General features: G+C 57.6%; 5 protein-coding genes across 5 annotated transcripts; 2 read left to right on the top strand and 3 right to left on the bottom strand.

Moving 5' to 3' along the window:
• Positions 1 to 367: 367 nt before the first annotated feature.
• UGE2 (UDP-glucose 4-epimerase 2) lies at positions 368 to 1,708 on the bottom strand (the record flags this gene model as incomplete). Its single annotated transcript, XM_066130609.1, has 1 exon — positions 368 to 1,708. One exon carries the CDS (start codon positions 1,706 to 1,708, stop codon positions 368 to 370), a length of 1,341 nt encoding a protein of 446 aa, XP_065986866.1.
• Positions 1,709 to 2,947: 1,239 nt separating this feature from the next.
• On the top strand, positions 2,948 to 3,857 carry SR4_0 (Spherulin-4; the record flags this gene model as incomplete). Its single annotated transcript, XM_014688693.1, has 3 exons — positions 2,948 to 3,033; positions 3,099 to 3,462; positions 3,531 to 3,857. 3 exons carry the CDS (start codon positions 2,948 to 2,950, stop codon positions 3,855 to 3,857), a joined length of 777 nt encoding a protein of 258 aa, XP_014544179.1.
• Positions 3,858 to 4,992: 1,135 nt separating this feature from the next.
• On the bottom strand, positions 4,993 to 6,050 carry G6M90_00g055870 (uncharacterized protein; the record flags this gene model as incomplete). The annotated part of the gene is made up of 3 exons (XM_014688694.1): positions 4,993 to 5,304; positions 5,391 to 5,742; positions 5,833 to 6,050. 3 exons carry the CDS (start codon positions 6,048 to 6,050, stop codon positions 4,993 to 4,995), a joined length of 882 nt encoding a protein of 293 aa, XP_014544180.1.
• A 1,610-nt stretch (positions 6,051 to 7,660) lies between these two features.
• Positions 7,661 to 16,400, top strand: G6M90_00g055880 (uncharacterized protein; the record flags this gene model as incomplete). The annotated part of the gene is made up of 4 exons (XM_014688695.1): positions 7,661 to 7,729; positions 7,808 to 7,897; positions 7,966 to 8,904; positions 8,997 to 16,400. The coding sequence occupies 4 exons, from the start codon at positions 7,661 to 7,663 to the stop codon at positions 16,398 to 16,400; spliced, it is 8,502 nt and encodes a 2,833-aa protein (XP_014544181.1).
• Positions 16,401 to 17,233: 833 nt separating this feature from the next.
• Positions 17,234 to 18,149, bottom strand: LIGB_1 (Extradiol ring-cleavage dioxygenase; the record flags this gene model as incomplete). Its single annotated transcript, XM_014688696.1, has 2 exons — positions 17,234 to 18,048; positions 18,110 to 18,149. 2 exons carry the CDS (start codon positions 18,147 to 18,149, stop codon positions 17,234 to 17,236), a joined length of 855 nt encoding a protein of 284 aa, XP_014544182.1.
• Positions 18,150 to 18,172: the final 23 nt, after the last annotated feature.

Raw genomic sequence — 18,172 nt, forward strand, 5'->3', positions numbered from 1 at the left:
GTCGTCACATTTTACATCTCTGGTGACAGGGGTATTCCAAGAGAATAAACTAGGCAGTAGGACGTAGCTAGTAATAAACACTTTGAAACAAATTTTGCAACTCTCAATTTGTCAGATGCAAGGTGGCAACTTGACTTGGAAACAGACATGGAGATGCAGTAACCTACCCCAGAGCAATTGTCCACTCTCAAATTTCACCGCGCAAGTCGCTCGACTAAATACCGAGTCGAACAGAAAAAAGTGTATTATATAAAATGCTCTACAGTCTTGTCTATAATCAAATCTACGCTAACACACGACATGGCACTCATCATTCCAGACTTGACCGCAAACACGGCCCGCACGACAGACACACTTGACGCCCCCATTACACACCACGCGCCCGACACGGCAGCAAATCGAGCCGACTGCACACGCTGTAGCACGCGTCCAGCAGCGTCTTCTCCGTCTCCCAGCACAGCTCGCGGCGCGCGCGGTCCACAGCGGCCACCGAGGCAGCCACGTCGCCGTCGCGGCGGGCGACCGTCTCGCGCGGAATGGCCCGCCCCGACACGGCCTCCATGGCGCGGACGACGTCGAGCACAGAGCTGCCCTCGCCCGTGCCGAGGTTGTAGGTGCGGTAGCTGGCGTCGACGCGGCCGTCGCGGCAGGCCTCGAGGGCGGCGGTGTGCCCGCGCGCGAGGTCGCTCACGTGGATGAAGTCGCGGACGGCGGTGCCGTCGCGCGTGTCCCAGTCGCCGCCGTAGATGTCGAGGCCGGCGCGCTGGCCCGTCATGACCTGCGTCACGACGGGGACCAGGTTGGACGGCAGGCCGCGCGGGTTGTCGGCCAGCAGGCCCGAGGCGTCGCAGCCCACGGGGTTGAAGTAGCGCAGCACGACGACGCGCCACGAGGCGTCGGCCGCCGCGACGTCGGACAGGATGGCCTCGGCGAAGAGCTTGGTGCGGCCGTAGGGGTTGGTGATGCCGCCGCCGCCGGCGGAGCGTGACGGCGGCGCCCCGGTGCCGGCCCGCTCGGCCGGGTGTGCGCAGATCTCTTCGCGGAGGGGGCGGCCCCCGCCGGCCGAGAGCGACCCGTAGACGGCGGCCGACGAGGAGAAGATGAAGGTCTTGACGGCGAACTCGCCCAGCAGCGCCACCAGGTCCACCAGCCCGTTGATGTTGTTCTGGTAGTACCGGAGGGGGTGGCGGATGCTCTCCTCGACGGCCTTGTAGGCGGCCAGGTGGATGACGCCCACGATGTTGGAGCGGGCGGGCGTGCCTGCCGGGCTGGGGAACGAGTGCAGCTCCAGGATGGACCGCATGGCCGGCAGGTCGCGGTAGCTCACCTGGTGCATCTCGACCATGGGGCAGCGCCGCCGCGCGCCGCCGCCCTGACGGCGGTCCTCGTAGTGGCGGCGGGCGATTTCTAGTATCCCGTCCAGCACGCTGCGATAGCTGTTGCTCAAGTCGTCTACGATGATGACGTTGTACCCGGCCTTGACGAGCTCCACGACCGTGTGGCTCCCGATGAAGCCGAGGCCGCCCGTCACCAGGACATACTCCTCGCGCCGGGCGGACAGAGACGCCGCCGGCGAGGCGCCCGAGCCGTCGTCGAGGGACACGTCAAGGAGCGAAACATCGGGAGAGGTGGTCCATGTCGCGACTGTTGGCGGGCTATCTGCCGAGTCCCGAGACGGCGTCCCGGGCGAGGATTCGGAGGACTCCATGAGCAGCGTCCTTGGAAGCAAGGAGGAGGGTTGTGTCGACGAGAAGACGAGCGCGGGTGGGAGAAAAATAATCAAACGGGAGATGGTTCCGACGCCGCGTTTTCTATTTCACGGCCAAATGAAAAGAATAGGGGGAAAGCAGCCGTCCAAGGTCGGCCGAAAAGGTGCCTCGAGAAGTTTGGATGGCCTCTGTTCATGAAACATGTCGCTCGGCTTGGCGGCTTGACGGGCCGTATAAGAGCCACAGCCTGGCGTGGTTATGGGACGTGATGGAATCAAACTCTTGCGTCTTTGATACTCTCTGGTACCGGCTGCGACTAGTGCCGTTTGCTCATGGACTATTTGATGCGATGCCTGGTGAGCGAAAAGAGAGTCGCAGGTGTACCGTGCTCTACGGTGAGGACCAAGCCGGGCGCAAAACGTGCCGGCCAAGTCTCGCGCAAGACGACGGAGCAAATAGTCTTTGCACTTGCAGCCTGGATGGAGTCAATATTCCACGGCAAACTCGGGTCGCGCTTGCAAGGATGGCCCAAACCACGGACAAGGGTCGAGATACGATGCATTGCAGTATGTACATGGTGTAATACGCCGTACCGGCGTTGGCAGGTGCCTTGTGGCCATGGGGCCAAGACACGAGCTTTCGTTCACGTACACAAGACTCGGGATGCTGAACGATTCCGAGGACAGGCCGGTTTTCAGAGTTTTTCTGCCACGGCAGTTGTGGCGTGTAAACCGCCGGGTAGAAGCTGTTCTAGATAGCACCAGACCAGACGGCACATGGGTGTTGCATTGCGAGGCTGAGGATATTGCGCCCAACGCACGCCGACCAGCTCCCAAAATACGCCTACAATTTACATGGAACCAGCAAACAAATTCCTAGCATTGAACCAGCAGAGACACCGACCGGGATCATGGTGGCGTTTCGAAGCTGAAGCGTCAATGAGCGCTGACACAGATTTTGACAGCCAACGCCGTCAGGCACGCCGTCGCCCAGGCTTGCCGACAATGGCAAAAGCCATCGCAATACGGATCCACACGGACAGGGCAAGACATGGAGCATTGACTGGCTCCTCAGGGCGGCAGCATAGTCGAGCTGAGAGAGGCGGTCCCCCAAGCCACGACGGCATAAATACAAGAAGCTGCTCGGCGGGCAGACACCCCTGCGCCTCGCTCGTCTTCTCCCACTGACGCAGTCGCTCTGCCCAGCATCCACAGATTCCACACCGTCCAGACATGACAATGGCGGACAGGACGAAGCCCTGGGTGGTCATGCCACTATACTACTACCCACTGGACGAGGCCACATGGAAGCCGCTGTACGACGCGTAGGTGATACGAGCCCTCGAGGCCATCTGGAATCATGGAGGCTGCTGACCTTGAACCCGCGCAGCGCCGCGTCCTACCCCGACGTCAACTTCCTCGTCGTGGTCAACCCCAACAGCGGCCCTGGCACGGAGCCGCTCCCCGGCAAAGACTACGCCCGCGAGGTGCCGCGGCTCAACGCCTTCCCCAACGTCCACGCCGTCGGCTACGTGCGCGTCGACTACTGCAGGAAGCCTCTGGCCGACGCCTGCGCCGAGATTGAGCGCTACGCCCGCTGGCGCCGGCACCCCGACGCGCCGCCGGGCCTCCACGTCGAGGGCATCTACGTCGACGAGACGCCCAACCACCACTCGCCCTCGGCGGCGCGGTACCTCGACCACCTCCGCCGCCTCGTCAAGGCCAGCGACGGCCTGGCCGGCGCGCGCTCCACGGTAAGGCTGTGCCCGCCCCCTATATGCCGCCTGGGATATGACCCGACTGACTCGACTCACCCACCCAGGTCGTGCACAACCCCGGGACGCCCCCGGAGGGCGAGCTCGCGTCATTTGGGGACCCTGACCTGGTGTGCGTCTGCGAGGAGCCCTACCACCTCTTCCAGGGGGACGGCCTGCAGAGGCGCCTGGTCGACTGGGCGCCCGAACACGAGCGCTGCGTGTACCAGATCTCGGGCGTGCCCCAGGGCGAGCTGGCCGCCGCGGTGCAGGACCTGTGCCGCCGCGGCCGGTATGTCTTCGCCACGGACCTGGTGGACGACTTTTACGAGAGTTTTGGGCCCAGCTGGCCCGGTTTTGTGGCCGCCGTGAGCGAGGCGGCGCCGCGGGGATGAAGCTTCAATGTCTCGTCGCAAACTGGTGGCAAGAGGACAGGACGTCAATACGGCTGCCCCGCGCTAATTAATACAGTGAACCTGCTCTATAACGATCCTGTATCTTAGCGATAGTCGGGTTATTACGATAATTCACGGTCATCTAAGGTTTTTCCCTAGTAAATCGTTAATAGTCGGGTTACTGACGATATCGTCGGCATCAGGCTTAGTCACCATACAAATCAGGGCTTTTATCGTTATTAGGGGCCTGCTGAGGCCTACAGGGCCCCACATGTGAGGCCTACAGGGGGCCTACAGGGGCCCACATTTAAGGCCTACAGCGCGTTTTTCCAGCCCTGACGCGGTCAAAAAAAAACCTATCCTTGTACATGTACCTTATCATAATAAATATGTATAAAGATACATGCCCCATAATAGTCGCACCTTTACGATAGTCGCCGAATAACGATAAGAAGGGCCTCACGAAGCATATCGTTATAGGCCCGGTTCACTGTATATCATTTATTCGCGGGAATATGTATATGCATAATCGTGCAAATTAGCATGGAGAGGAAAAAATTAAAAAAAAAATTAATTTAGAATGAATCGCCAAGCTCTCCGTCTGTGCGCCGTGGCGTTGCGCCAAGGCACCTTTTCCAACTCTCGCCTTGGCCGGAAGCGCTCCCGGACGGCATTTGGACCACAGTGGCGTCAGGGATCGATGGTATTTCGCGCTCGTGGAACTCCCGCTTGTCCAGCTCGTCCTGGTCTTGCCCTGTTTCATCTGGCCTTGCCGTCCGCTGGTTGGCCGACTAGTCATCCACAGCCGGTCGTCTTGTTTTGGTTTTAGGTGTGTGGATAGTGCGTAGTGTGTCATTTTATTATCTCGCGCTGCAAGTCGGTCCAGTCTAAAGTTTATGCGAAACGTCGATACCTACAGACGGAGCATGTGTATGTGGTAGTTGCATGGCTCAGCCACAGTCCTTATCGCCATCCCTGTACAATGCCCATGCAGCAAGGTGTTTGGCTGCAACTTGCGCGGCTCCTATCAGGGTGCCGGGTCGTTGTCGAATCTGCTTGGCTGACACGCCACGGCCACCATCTGGTCCATCCATGTATGTTGGTACAATGACAGCGTACATACATGGCCCTCTCTCTACGCCGGCACCTGGCCTACAAAGTCCAGCCAGTCGTTGGCAAACGAGTTGTAGAAATCCACACTGAGGCTCGTGATGAAGACGTACTTGGCCAGGTCGGACAGCTCGTTGACGAATTGGCTCAGGGTGCCGTTGCTCATGGTGGGCACCGTGTTGACCATGACGCTGTAGGCGCCCCTGGTCCTGGGCAGTGCGGCCAGAGACGTGCTCCGGACCTGCCACTTGTCGTACGTCTCCTCAAAGACTACGGTGATGTCGACGTCGCTGCCGTTGAAGCGGGCGTCTGGAATCACGCCGGGGTTGTGGATGATCTGGAGAGTCGCGTGTGAGCCGAGACGTCCGTGGGCGCCGCCGGGTCGGCCGACGACGACGACAACAACAACAAGGACAAACATACCGTCTTGCGGCCCTGCAGGCCGGGCGCGCTCTTGACGAAGCTGTCGGCGGCGCGAAGAAACTCGACGGCCTCGGGCGAGTACTCGTGCGGCGCCTCGTCAAAGAAGATGCCGTGCATGGCCAGGGCGCTGGCGTTGCTGAACCAGGCCGAGTAGACGGCCACCTCGGCGGTCACGTCGGAGAGGTTGCGGGTGGCATAGCCCGTCCGCACGTACCCTACGGTTTCTATATTTGGGTACGAGTTGAGGCGGCGGATGGCAGCGTCATAATGGGCGTCAGGCAACGGGCTGCTCCCCGGCCCGCTGCTGGGGTTGACAATGACGGTGAAGTTGAGGTCAGGCCGGCGGCTGACGCTGCGCGTGTTGTGGTCTGGTGTCAGTGACTGATACTCGGTACACATGTAGCCCACGACGGCGGGGACGGGCTCAGGCTGGGAAACTCACGCGTCGTACACCGGACTCCAGGACGAGTCGGCGAGCGGGTAGATGTAGAGCGGCAGGATGACGTTGGTGGGAGGCTGCTGCGGGCGGTTGCGGCGCGGGAGCAGAACAGCCAGCGGCACGACGATGACAATGATGACGGCGACGGCAACCAAGGCCACGCCTGGCCAGAACCACTTGGAGCGCCGCCAGGGCCGAGGGAGATGGTGTTGCAGATTCATGGTCGCCAGAGGGGCCGGTGGTACTGACTGCTGGGCATGCAATCAGCTCTGGGTTTTCTGTGCTCCTTCGAAAAGACAACAGGCAAGCACGAGAGCAGCTGGTCGGGGTGTATGCTTATACGGAGGCTTGCTCTTATACTACATAACATGGCAAAGTTTGGTCGACTGGGCGTCTGCCGTGTGCCTGCGCGGCTGTGATTGGTGCACATGTACGCCAAGACTATCCTGAGGCAGTGGTCGCCAACGGATAACCTTATTTCAGGTCGGGAGGCCGAGTGGCCGACGGCCTTGAATTAAACTAAGAAACGATAATATAAACATCAACTTGCACTTGGAATCACTAGTTGAAGATCCACAGCCCGAGCAGAGCCTCGAAAGGGGTCCATACACATGGCCGCGCGGCGGGCTGGAAAAAAAAAAAAGATGGCATCGAGTCATAAATTTAAAAAAAAAAATGGAAATGAAAAAGAAAAAAGAAAACTTACATCACAAGCCGGGCAGTCTGGCGTCTGCGGCGGAGCCCTCATGGCGTAACCGGGCACATCGATAGCGCCAAGTCCCTGTTCGTCTCGTATCTGGTGCAAATCGAAAGCTGGAGCCATCCTCAGCGTCGTGAGCCCGTATTTGTTCGGCCACTCTTGTCCCTGGATCCATGCCATCTATCCATCATGTCTGTGCACATCTTTTGTGCGACCCCTGCAGGCTGACGCCCGGCACCCATGTCTGACCCTGGCCACCATGGACGCCGCCCGTCCCGGGATCCGGGATGTGTTGTTCTAGTATCTATGTACAAGGTGAGCGATTTCTGCATGGCGACATGTTCATGTATGTACTTTGGCTGTGGGTTTGTGTGAAAGAGCCTCATGGCATGGCACGTTGGAAGAAAAAAATCTGCTGATAGTTGTCGGCCGGCCTTGAAAAAATCAAATCAACTTGGCGTCGCCGACTGGGATGTCATCGGGTCTGGTCTGAAAAACGACGCCTTTGGGCACGGCCTCGAGTCATAGGGCTGACTCTCTCATATGCCGCTACATCTTCAGCCGCAGCGTCTGTAAAATACAGGTTTGCATGTACGTGCACTCTTCTCGGTGACGCCACGGGCCGGCTCCTGCATGGTCCTTGGATACTTTGTGGACTGCCGCACTCGGCGCCATCGAAATAGCTTTGGGTGCCTGGGCACGCACGTATTGACTCCTGCACTAGTCCGGCAACGTCGTGAGCTGAGAGGCAGGGGCCTTGGTGAGGCGCCAATGACGGGCAAGCCAGACCGTTGACGCAAAATCTCGTAAACAGGATACATTGGTTTCAGGGGCCGGGCTCTGCGCACAGGAGAAACTTTGCCATGCTTTTGCTGGTGGGGGCTGCGCTCTCTCGCATGAGCCTGTGCAGTATGTATTATTTCTTTTCGAACATGGCCGTAAAATAAATGGGCTCGGGACGTGTTTCTATTTTTTGTCACTGCCTATTCTGTCGCCGCTTGATGGGTGAGACTCACCGATATATTCCACACTCCGCCTTGAACATGACATGAGCGACTTGTGACACTCCTCTCGTTCCGGCCTCTCTTTCACTTCTTGTTTTCGTTTCAGCATTGCCCTCCCTAATGCAGAATGGCCATTAGCCATCTGGGATTGTCGGCCGTTGGCTGGCATGTAATGATTGACTCTTGGTGGGAACTGGTAAGAAACGTCGCATAACCTGGGGGAGCATGATCGACAGGCGGCTGATACTGACTATGCGCCATCCAATGTCTGTAGCTTCTTGCTGGATTCATACTCGCCAGCATTGTTCTGGGATCTTCCTATCTATTGTACACCGGCTGCCGTTTCATCATTCGACGGGCCAAGGTAAGAAGTCTGGGGATGGCCGCCGCTTGCTTGCAATGGGACTCATCATGATGACGCTTTGTATCTAGACAAAACGTCCGAAATGGTCGCTCCCGCGTCCAGTCGCGCGGTATTTTGCCAAGTTACGGCGAAGCTCAAAAAGTCTCCAAACAAGCTTCACTTCAGAAAAGAATACAGAGGAGGAACTCAACTCCTTCGGCGTCTTCCTCGGTAGCTTTTCTCAACCACCGACCGCAGTCCAGCATCGACTTCTCTCTCGGTGGGACATCCTTGTCGTCGATCCCTTCCAGGACGGCGTCGCCAATGCATTGAAGACCTGCCAGCCCACCGCCAAACATGTCCTTGGCCGCATCGACGTGCACGCGCTGACCAAGAACCATGACGCGGGCGACAAGCCCGCGGGCGTCATCAGGAAGCTGACCATGGTCACGCAGGCGCTGGGCTCGCACCTCAGAGATGGGAACCAGGAACCCCCAGCGTACCGCGGTGTGCTGCTCGCCGGCTTCCGTGAGCATTTCCAGCCGCCAGTCATGAACGAGCTGTGCCGGCACATCGAGGACCTCGGGCTCGACGTATGGCTTGAACTGTCGTGCCCAGAGTACCTCACCGAGCATGAGGCACGCGCCATCGACATGAAACACGTCAAGGGCATCGTGTACCGCAACGGCACGATCCGGCCAGATGGCGACAGGCAAAACTTCTTCCAGATGGAGGCGATGCGCACTGCCATGCGCGCAGTTGCCGCACAGCGTGTGGCCCATGGTCCTGCGCTCGTCATTTGGGAGACGGTTGACGACGACAGGCAGATGCAATTCGCCGTCGTCATGCGCGCCTACAGCTGGTGCACGTACAACAGCGCGCTGTGCTGGATAGGACACGCCGATGCGTTGGTCGATGCTGAGCGTGCGCCCACTCGGTCCATGGCGACCAAGCCTCTGGGAGCCCTCATGTGGTTGAAGAACGAGGCCAACATGGGCGCCCACGATGCTTGGCGTGCGAACGACAAGGTAAGCGAGCAAACCCTAACCCGTGATCGATGGCCCCGCACCCGGCCTTGGCACCGTGCAAAGCTGACCAGGCTTGGCTTGTATGACGATAGATCTCCCCTGCCTGGACCAGTCGGGATGCAGTCTATGACTCTATCTCCGCGTTTCTCCCGGGTCTCTCGGCACAGCTCCGTCTTCTGCCACCAGCAGTCGATGTCTCGCAGACAGGCCCGCCCGTTTCCAGGCATGGGGCCCCGTTGCGAGGCGCGCTCGTGGCAAGCGATTCTCCCTTTGACACCCCAAGAACCAGGCACGCCTTGTCCGTCGTGTCCAGGAACAGCAGCAACCTCGACCTCGACCTCGACCTCGACTCCGTGGGGCTTGGCTGCTTCCAACTCGGCCACAAGGCCACCTTTGACGACTTTGCGCAGATTCGCCTCAACCAGAGCAACCTTGCCGAGCTTGATCTGTTGGCCAAGCTCAAGCCCGACGAGCTGAGCAACGTGCGTAGCCAGATCGAGACACTGTGCGACGACCCCGACCTCAGCCCAAGGACCCTCCGTGCCATCCACGACCTCGTCGATCTGCTTCGCACGTGCACTCCCGACGGTGAGCAACATGCACGCATCAAGGTCTTCTCTGGCCTGCACTCAGGCTTCCAGACGGATTCCGAGACGCAGTACTGGGGAGTGTATGAGCTCGGCCATGAGGATTCCATCACTCTGTACCTGTCCAACAAGGCCAAGGACCGCACAGGCGCGATTCTGCACACGTTCCTCTCCAGCCGTCAATTAACATGTGCCGAGTGCTTCCTAGTCGAGCAGGCCTTGGCCACGAAAACCGGACGCCTCGACAACCCGTGGCAGCTGTGTACTCGCATTGTCCACGATCTTGAGCGCCTCTCGCCGGCCGAGGCCATCCTGTTCCTCAGGCGACTCCAGTCCTCTACCGCCAGCCCGCAGTTCCTGGCCAGGGTTCGCAGCTGCCTCGAGTATCAACTGCTCGATATACCGTCGCTGACCCAGCAGCGTGTTCTCAGCTCTGTCGACTACCTTGGCGGCAACATCTCTGCTGAAGCGCTTGTTGATGCCCGCCTCGCATGGCTTGCCGCCAAGGGATGCTGGACTCCCGACCGCACCAAGGCCATTCAACTTTTCCAGAACGTCGGAGACCGCCTGTACACTGTTCTCATGCAGGGTGAAACCTCGACTCTTGAGCAGCTCAGTCGCGGTATACAGGAACTCGTGCAGCAGGGCCAAGTCGATGCTGGAGTCGACATCTTCGCCCTCGCCGTCTTCAGCGCGTTTCGCAAGCTTGCCCTCGACGAAGTCTACCTCGAGGTCCTGGATCGCAATGTATACCCCAACCACGCTGCCGATCAGGCAGGCTGCTTTGCAGAGAACTTTGCTCTGGGCTCGCGCTGCGACTCCTTCTTTGACGCCACCCCTCGAGCCATCGGTCGCATCATCGCTGACCGCTACCGTGCCTACTACATGAAGTACCAGCCACCCATGCGCGACGAGACGTTTACGGAGCTCCCCACCGCATACGCTGCCATGCAGGTCGATTTTGACCCCGACGACGGCAAGGAGAAGGTGACTGTCGCATACAGGATTACCTTCTTTGCTATTTTCGCCGTCCCTGCACTCATCGATGTCATGTTGCTGACCACCATTGGACGCGGCTTATACCTAACCACCTACATGTCTTCGGAGCAGAAGACGATGGCGACGACGGCTCTTATGCTGGCCCTGCTGTTGAGCGGTGCATTTGGTGGTTGGATCTGCTCTGGTGGAAGTTATTACTTCTACGCAAACACCTTTCCTGCAATGAACTTGTTTGTGTTGACCAGATGGGTTGCCGGTTTCGCGACAACAATCGTCGCCGCCATTGGCGGCTTCATTGTCGTCGCTTTTGTGCAGAGATTATCGGCTGCACTCATCTTTCTGTTCTACTTCCTCATGCTGTCCACGTATCTGCTGGTGCTGAATGCCCTGTCCATCTACCAGCTGCCTGGATCGAGCTTCCTCTCGGGTAGAACCGTCATCTTCTCTTGCATGCCGATCCTTTGCATCTCGCCCATTGTTAGCATGTTCACGGACAACGACATCGTTGTCTACCTCCCCGTCCTGAGCTGCTTCTTGATTGCTCTCCTGGTGGGCGCTCGGAGCACCGTCTCGCAGTGGAGCTCTTGGTACCTGAAAATCCCCTTTGTCACCGACGCCGAAGTTATCAGCTGGTATCGCCAAAGCGCCAATGCTCCGGCGGCGGATCTCGCCAACCTGGATGACAAGGACATGATGCCTATAGCGCGGTCTGCGATTCACGCTGCTGTTCTCAAGGAGTGCAACCGCTTCTACTTCTCCAAGCGTTCCCCAGACCCGCTCATTCGCAAGCTGGCTGAAGGTTACCAGTCTACCATGTTCCTCATGCGATGGTACTGCAGACACAAGAGGTCTCGCCTACCATTTCCCTACAGCACCACATGGAACCTTACACTCAAGGCCGGCATGGAGAACTTGACCAACATGCAGAAGGGACTCAAGCTACACAGTGCCTTCCTGCACTGGCGAGCTACTGGTCGCGACATCTGGTCTGGTGTGCTCTACTTCATCGTGGCTCTGTTGGACAAATGGGTGGCTCTCCTCACTGGCGGCGGCCTGGTCGGTCTCTCTGCCGCCAGTAGCGAGGAATTTCGTCTCGGCATTGGCTTTGGTCTCTGCTACTACCTCGTCGGTGCCGTCTCTCTTGACATCGTGTCTCAGCCTCTGTGGACAGCCGCCAACGAGAAGTCCACGAAACCCATTACTTCGCTCGCGTCGCTCAAAGTCATCAATGTTGAGGAGGCCCAAGCCCGGCGCAGGCTGTACTGGAGGTCACTTTGCAAGTTCTTCTTCTTCCACATCTGGGGTGCTGCCATTTTTGCGGCTCTCATGTGGGTGTTCCAGTCCTCGCGCGACAACACCATCATGTTCATGGGTTATATCGTTGCCTACTCCGGTCTGCTAGGATATCAGTTCAACAAAATCTTTTGCGGAACCAACAGCGCCGCTGCCCTCGCTGTTGGCGCCCTCGCAGGTCTTCCCACTGGTCTTGCCCTTCACAAGGCTATGCCCGGCTTCACGTATAGCGGTCTCATATGCCTGGGTGTTGCCACGTGGGTATCTTGCATTTGGTCTTTCTTCTCTGCCAACCTGGGTTGGCCAACCTTCTTCAAGTCTGCACCAAAGTCCGAGATATCCACCGAGAAGCATAACGACGAGTCTTCCAAAATTACCTACTCTGTCAGTGCTCTGGAGCCCCTCCCGGAATTATCCCAGGGCACCCTTTCGAAAATGTTTGAGTCAACCCGCAATCTCCCGGCGGACGAGCGGTATTTTCTCGATCCAACTGAGCATCCTGGTCAGAGGGTTTTGGAACTCATGTCTTCGCGTGTGATTTCGCGAAATCCCGAAATCCTCACGGACGCCTTTCCATCAGCCAACCAGCTGCTCCAAGTGGCTGTGCAAAATTGGGAGAATGGCAAGATTGTTGTCGAGCTCGTGTCTTCCCACCAGTTCTCCCAGTCAGATGTTGAAATCCGGTCTATAAGCCGGCATTGTGACCAAACACTGCACATTTTGATCATTCTCGACTCGAGCCCCGTGGACAATCATCGCACGTTGACAATGTATCGTCACTGGAAGGTCATTGCGGAGTCGGTTATCAGGGCCGCAGCACAGCACCAACTCGGCTTGTCTTACCATGACTCTATCCTTGCTGAGCTGCTGGTTGTTGATCACTTTGATGACATTGGGGTATCCATTCCTGAAGGAGTCAAGCGCCAGCTCAAGATGTCATCCATGGAGCGAACTCGGGTCATCCGTGAGGGCAACCAAACTCTCCTCCGCTACACGCTTCTCGGCGTGGACTTGGAGCGGGAGTGGGACCTGCTTCCCGAGCACATTCGGCGCTTCCTGCTTCAGCGCTGTGATGGATGGATTGGACCGTTGTCAAATAGCGAGGAGAACTGGCTGTATCATAGACTTGTCTCTCAAGGCTCTTCCGGGAATGTAGGGAGTCACATTGCTCGCTGCAAACTGGGCGCCGCTCTCACCACCACCATTCTCACATACGCGCACGATCTTGAGGCTGACGGCTATCTTGAAAGCCCACCCCACGCTGACATTGAAGACCATGGGGACAGTGTCCAATTCGATGATGAGACCCCAAGCACAAGGTTTGCATCGCTTATCAAGCCTTTTTCATCACGCATTCTTCAAAAGGTCAAGCTGTGCATCAAGTTCTTAATCATTTCCTTGATTGCCGACCCGGAGTACCAGAGGGAGCTGGACTTTGTAATCCAAGATAAGCCGGGCTTCATTCGCTGGCCATTGGTCTTCTTTCTCAACACCATCTGGTCCTACTGTAAATTCTGGCAGAACGTGCTCATCCCCTTGGTTCTATTCCACGGGCGTGAGCACGTGGCCAGGGTCCAGAAACACATCAAAGGCATGACAACTGTTCTGGAGAAGCGCAAGATTGTCACCGAAAGCTTTAGTGGCCCATCTACCTGGTTCTGGACTGTTCGGGCCGACGGCAGCTTGAGAGTGTCTCAATATCAGGGTCGCCATGATAGTGAACCCAGCAACATTCAGAAGCTCATGGCCGTCAACATGTACACGAACAAGCTGATCTTGGAGCAGAGGGACGTCTACCACAAGGGGGTTGTCAGTAGCTCATACCAGTACGATTACGAGAACGGCGATTCGAGACTTCCTCTGCAGCGTCAGTGCTTATCTGGCGCTCGCCAAGGCGAGATTGTCCAATATGATCGTCGAGGTTACGTCACATCTGGTTCCGCCATGAGAGGCGATAACCGAGTCACTTGGAAGTTGTGGTACCGCAAGAATGCTAAGCACGAGGACGAGTTACTCTGGGCCGAATACACCTTCCCTCATATTACGGTGAAAGTGCTTTGGAGCATGCCTCCCCGCAATCCTCAGAAGCGTCTGGAAGAATGGATACCATTCTCTACCGTTACGGAGGCTACATTCATCCATGGTCACGATGTATACCACGCTTCTTGGGGTTTTGAACACAAACTTCATCCTGAGTTGTCGGTTACTCTCAACGGGAATCCTATACCGACTCCACCCATGATCAAGGATGATTGGTTTCAGGTCCTGCAGAAGCCCGAGAAATGCAGCTTCCAGAGTGAAAACCCGCTCCTCCCTTTCTCATCCATCAAGACCAACCCCGTATCCCGTCTTCTGAGATTCAACGTCAAGCGATACCCGATTCCTACCTCAGTTGCGCGTACTCAACTCTGGAAGGCATGGAAGGATGGCCGCGAAGTGGATGCCATTAGTGCCAGATGGTTAGATGAAAAGCTGCTCCGCTCTGACTACATCATGCGTCCCTACTGGAGAAAGCGTGACTTTGGCCGTCTGGAGGCCGCTAAGAAGTACCTGGATGCTTCTTCTGATACCATCATGGCCCGCTGTGATCTTGACTCTTCCATTAGTTCATGGGTGCACATTGCCTACAAAATTGCTGATCTCTATAGCTTTGGTCCTGGTGGTGATGCTCGGATTAACACACGCAAGTTGGAGTCTCAGCTCCACGATACTCCAGAGGAGCTCCATGTTCTTGCCATGGACACCTCGACCTGGCCTAATGACCCCGGTGGTGTCTCTGCCTGCCGACGGGACATGGTCAACGACCTGAAAACAATCAAATGGCACGTCCTCGCCGAGTCAGCCAATGACTATGGTGTTCCCCGGTTCCAAATTGAGCGAAATGTCCAGTCTCTTACTATACTGCCACTTTGGGGTTTGGATTTCCTGAATCCCACACACGGTGTCCTGGAGACAAATCTCGATTCAGCAGTCGTTCAGCGATCACAAATGACACGCACTGCAGACATCACACACAACTTCCTGCCCATTCTCAGCAGCCTCGTCAAATGCTCGCGCATTACTGATTTGAACCGCCAGCACATCGAGGAGGCTACCAGGGCCTTGGTGGACCTCAACACCTACTTCGAGAAGACCCGTAATTGGAACGACGTTTGGCAGCACCCCGTTGTCAAGGAAAAGTGGCGCGAGCTATGGCTCACTGAAAGCCTGGAGGGCGCCTTCAACATCTCCCAGTGGTGGGATTTCGAGAAACCGAGCCTCAAGCAGCTCGATCTCGCGCTGGACTTGTGGTGCCGCTACCTTTTCATCTTCTCCCTGCCCGTTCCAGAGGAGATCCCAGACGTATTCCAAGCGTCGCACCACTTCACGGGAGCTACGTACGGCATCGTCTGCAAGGCCAAGCGCAACTGCACCCTGCACATCTGGGATCACTGTATTAGTTACAGAGAATTCACTACTTTTATGAGCTCGGCGGTTTCATACGATGCGCCGTTTGTCAACAGCTCTCTCATTTCTCTAACACACCTCAGTTGCGTCCTGCTTGAACACCACGCTGATGTCGTTCTGCCCTGCTGTGACTACTTCAACCCCGGATGGGAGGTGGAGCTTGGCACCGCCGAGGGTGTTGTTGAGCATCGCCGGACCTTTGAGCGCAAGATTGACCCCGTCGTCAATGGCATCTGTAACATGGAAAAGTTTGAGCCCATCAAGACCATCAAGACCGACCAACCTACAGTGGTCATGTTGTCACATGTTCAGTACGCCAAAGACATCAAGAACGCCATTATGGCGACGGATATTATTGTCAACAAATGGGGTATCAAGGACTATCGTCTCCACGTGTACGGCGACCAGGAGCGTGCCGCAACCATCGCGACCGAGTGTCAAGAGCTCATCGCCTCCAAGAACCTTCAGGACTACTGCATCCTCAAGGGCCTGGGCAACCCGTCAGTGGTCCTTCAAGACGCCTGGCTGTTCCTCAACTCGTCCATCTCCGAGGGCCTGCCTCTGGCCATGGGCGAAGCTGCGCTGACGGGTGTGCCCGTGGTGTGCACCGACGTGGGAGCCTCGTATTGTGTGGTGACGGACCGTGCAACAGGCGACCGATTCAGTGAGGTGGTGCCGCCAAACGACTCGGAGTCGCTAGCCCGCGCGCAGATCAGTGTGATGGGGCTTCTCGGCCGGTGGGCAGAGTACGCCGACGACGCGCCCGGCTCCGAGGTGCCGGTGCTGGGATACCCGATGCCGACGCCGGAGCAGGTCGAGCAGATCTCGAAGCGCATCTACGCCAAGACGGAGCAGCGGCGTGCACTGGGCATGCGCGGCCGCCAGAATGTGCTCAACAACTTCTCGTCGGAGCGATATCTGCGAGAGCACGAGCAGATGCTGTGGGTCGGCAAGTATCGCAGCCAGGCGCACCGCTCCAGGGTGGCCATCACGGGATCCAGCACGCCGTACTCGCAGCAGCCGTCTTCCCACTGGGTCTCTCGCCTCACACCCGAGTCGTGGATCTCGCTGTCTACGGAGAATCTGGCACGTCCTGGGTGGCGCTCTCTCTCTTCGAGCACCCTTAGCGTGCATAAATTGTTTGCCCAAAAGGAGAAGCAAATTGTCTGATGAGATTGCCTTGGGCGATTTGTACAAGGATTCATGGGCCTATCAAATATCACATGTTGAGGGTCAAGTAACGAGTCATGAAATATCGTTGGTTGAGCTTAACGTCAACTCGGCCAACCTAGCAACTAAAAAGTATTGCCCGTCTGGATTTGACCGATGGGAAATAATCGCTTTCCTTAATACCGTATATGCTCTTGTATATTTTAGGATGGGATGTTTATAAACACTATATAGACTATTATTATTGATAATTACAGACCATGGCTTTAATAGATTTAGATTTAAACGTATTGATTCCTACAGTGGCACTTTTCCGTCTACTGCTCGTCCTGTTCAACTGGTTGTTGCATCATAGGCAGGTTCAATCTAGAGGACGGCAGTTGGCAAGACTCGTTGGCGCGTGTACAGTGTGAAATTGCCAGTTTGGAAGGAGTGGAATATCACCAGAAGATCTTCATTTCAAGCCTAAGGAGTAATATAAGGGTTTGTATAGCTATCGGTGAACCTAATACCCTTGTTGCATGTCCCGCTACAGCTTGCCCCTGACGCACCCCAGTCGGTGTCGGCATCAAAGAGCCATCCGAGTCCACATCGAGAGGCACGCTGGGCAGACTCCGTTGTTCAACTCGTGCGCGAGAATGTAATATCCAGGATAGCCTGAGAGAAGAGTTGCAGCCCAGCGTGGTGCGCCAAGAGCAGAAATCACCGTCGAGACGGCGTTGGAATATGCCTCTGCATCACACGGCTACATACAGACTCCAGAGCCACGGTGGAGAAGACGGCCTGCCCTTTAAAAATCTGCACAGGAAAACATACGCCTCCACAAGGTCTGGTCAATCCACCTGCGGCGCGCCCCAGTAGTAGGTGAGGATGTCGACGCCCGAGTAGACGTCCTTGTACACGCCGGCCTTCTCGCCGTCCCCCGCGGCGCCGGCACACACGAGCAGCGGCATGAAGTGCTCCCCCGCGCGCGGCGGGTGCATCTGATTCGCGTGCGGCAGGGTGCGCCAGGCGCGGAGCGCGGCCCAGCGGTCGTCGGTGGCCTCGGCGGTGGCGGCGGCGGTCAGGGCGGCGTTCCACTCGTCGGAGAGGGCCTTGAAGTCGCGCACAAAGGCGCGGCCGGCGAAGCGCAGGCCGCGCATGGCGGCGAAGTTGTGCAGCGAGGCGAAGCCCGAGCCGATGATGGCGATGTTGCGGTGGCGCAGGCGGGCCAGGGCGGCGCCGATGCGCAGGTGGTGCTCCGGGTCCTCGGACTCGAGGACGGAGACCTGGACGATGGGCACGTCGGCGGCCGGGTTGACGAGCAGCATGGGGATGAAGACGCCGTGGTCCCAGCCGCGGTTGGGGTCCAGGCGGGCGCGCAGGCCGTGGGCGTCGAGGAGCGACTTGATCTCGCGGGCGACGGGGGGGTCGCCCGGCGCCGGGTACTTGAGGGCGTAGGACTCGGACGGGAAGCCCGAGTAGTCGTAGTACAGGTCGTGGCGGGCGGCGGAGGAGACGGTCGGCACCGCCGTGGACCAGTGCGCCGTGACGAGGACAATGGCCCGCGGGGCCGACGGCGTGCCCAGGCCGAGGATCTTGGGCACGCAGTTCTTGAGGGAGTAGACGATGGACTCGTGGTTCTTGTCGCCCAGGATGGGGAGGGGGCCTGTGTGTGGTGTTTCAGCTGCTGCGGCCGTGTCTGGGGCGGCGTGAGGGTGCCTGTTTACCTCCCCCGTGCGAGAGCGCAATGACGGGCGCGACGGGCATTGTGGTGGCAGTCAGTCTGCTCG

The sequence above is a fragment of the Metarhizium brunneum genome, chromosome 3 (assembly GCF_013426205.1).
Source record: "Metarhizium brunneum chromosome 3, complete sequence".
Lineage (NCBI taxonomy): Eukaryota > Fungi > Ascomycota > Sordariomycetes > Hypocreales > Clavicipitaceae > Metarhizium > Metarhizium brunneum.